At 42.1% G+C, this 2003-nt stretch overlaps 1 protein-coding gene across 2 annotated transcripts in view; it reads right to left on the bottom strand.

Moving 5' to 3' along the window:
* Positions 1–969, bottom strand: part of LOC106533623 (thyroid hormone receptor beta) — a 12983-nt gene extending 12014 nt beyond the window's left edge. Inside the window, exon 1 of one of the 2 annotated variants that reach the window (XM_014029996.1) lies at positions 483–969. In XM_014029996.1, the coding sequence (XP_013885450.1) occupies positions 483–822 (340 nt within the window). In that variant the 5' untranslated portion in view covers positions 823–969. The remainder of the gene's footprint in view (positions 1–482) is intronic. The other variant, XM_014029997.1, reaches the window with a different exon arrangement.
* Positions 970–2003: the final 1034 nt, after the last annotated feature.

Here is a 2003-nt window from a genome sequence, read left to right as displayed (position 1 = left end):
ATACAATATGTTCAAACTGATCTATTTTATTGAACTAAAATGAGGTCATATAAGTTCAACTAGTTTACAAATGTAAGATTTCACAGAAAATGTTTGTTTTATTTCAGCTGTCACTTTAAGGCTATTTAATGAAAAATAATATTAAAACTGATTTCCTCTAATAAAGAAATAGTTTATTTTATTAGTTTTGTTGAAAAAATATTAATAAAACCCGAGCTTGTAATAATTTAAATTATTTTATAATTCTAAGTTTTGATAAGAATTGTGTTTAAAAGAAAACCGACTGTTTTAGTGAAGCTCTGTGGGGCCGGCCTGAACCAGATCAGAGCACCAGGACCAGACTGAGCAGGAAAACCCACTTCACTCARTATCTGTCAGATTTCCCACTAAGATCTAATACCATCACATCCAGTCCTGGAGGTCCAGACAAGTCCAGACCCTGCACAACACAGCAAGTAAAAAGCAGATGATGTCATCAGTACCTTTCCTGTGGACCCCCTGCATCCACTGCAGGTGGGAGAAGTCCGGTTTGATCTCAGGGAAATAGTCGGGCTGATGGTGGAAGTGGCTGAGAGGGACCTCCGTGTTACAGAACTCACTCTTAAAGGACGAGGGSCCGGTGGCGTAGGAGCACGAGTAGTGCTGGCCGGGGGGCCAAGCCTGCTCCATGCAGGGCGGGTGGTGCAGCGGCTGGGGCTCGTAGTGTCCGTACCCCGGCCCCTCGCCTGGGTACATGCAGTGCTCCCCACCGCTCTGAACACCGAAGCCCCCCACCCCGGTGTGGGGCATCTCATACATGTCTGGCATGCAGAAGTTCATCATGAAGAGCAAGGAGCACCCCTCAGCCTGACCCGGTCCCTGGTCCCCAAACCAAAGAAAGATCCACTTTTGTTGAGTAAAGACAAAAAAAAAAAAGGGATCCTGAAGCTGAACCCACAGGAAGAAGAAACCTTTGATCCAGTAAATCCACACACTACACCTACCCACTGCCCCACCTGCCACCACCCGGCCGAATTGGGAAGCAGAGATTTATGACGACGCAGGGCTCTAATCTGACACTCCGCAAATCCTTGATGTGCCACTTCCACTGGTAATGTCACAGATTAAGATCTGTGTGGCGCTCCTGCAAAGACGACTGACTGACTTTTTACTTCACGCAGTCCRAGACCCTCCAGCTTCTCTTAGCAGGTGACATGCTGGAGAAACAAAAAGCCTAGTCAAACCCGAATACGTTTGTGTGTCTCAAATATAATCTGAAAACGACACGAGGAGAGAGARCACATCCACACCTTCAGTTCTTTACGGAGGAACATCTGGAACAAACGTTCTGCTTCCGAACATGTTCAGAGTGGGAACTGTTTCTGGCTAATTAAAGACATTAGTAGAGGACAGAGACACACTGAATAATCTTGAATAATCTGTTTCAGTTAGCTTAAACACAAGCTCTCCTCAGCCGTATTGATCAGACTTCCTGTTCAATAACGAGAGGATCAGCCTTCTGCTCACGGTGCGCCTGAAGCTGACAACAAAAGAAAAATGATTTAGATTCTTTCATGGTGCGTCACTTCATTCACCGCCGCGCGTCTCTTCTCCTGCAGTTAATTTAACTGTTGAAACATCGAAACATTTAACACAGGCCTGGGACTTTCATGTTCAAAATGTTTAACTTTATTTATAAAACTCCGTTCACGTCAAAACATTCTCTTGTTTTTGTTTTCTTTTTGTACCTTTAGCTTTCAGCTATGGCTTTTACTAAAGATAAGTTCTTTACTTTTGTTACTATTATCTTTTAGCTACAGTTTAGCTAAATTAGCAATAATTTTATCGAATTTAGCATTTACCTACTTGTTGCTATTTAACCTTTAAGCTAGTTTTGTTACTTTTAGATGTTCTGCTGTTAGTTCCTTCATATTAAAGCTACGTTATTGTTCAAAATTTGTGAATTTGACAAATAAAACTATTTTAAAAACTGTTGAAGATTTTTAGTTGAACAGTTTTAAATC

The sequence above is a fragment of the Austrofundulus limnaeus genome, unplaced genomic scaffold (genome assembly GCF_001266775.1).
Source record: "Austrofundulus limnaeus strain Quisiro unplaced genomic scaffold, Austrofundulus_limnaeus-1.0 Scaffold985, whole genome shotgun sequence".
Classification (NCBI taxonomy): domain Eukaryota; kingdom Metazoa; phylum Chordata; class Actinopteri; order Cyprinodontiformes; family Rivulidae; genus Austrofundulus; species Austrofundulus limnaeus.
Note: the sequence above shows the minus strand (reverse complement) of the source record. Positions and strands in the feature narration are given on the sequence as shown.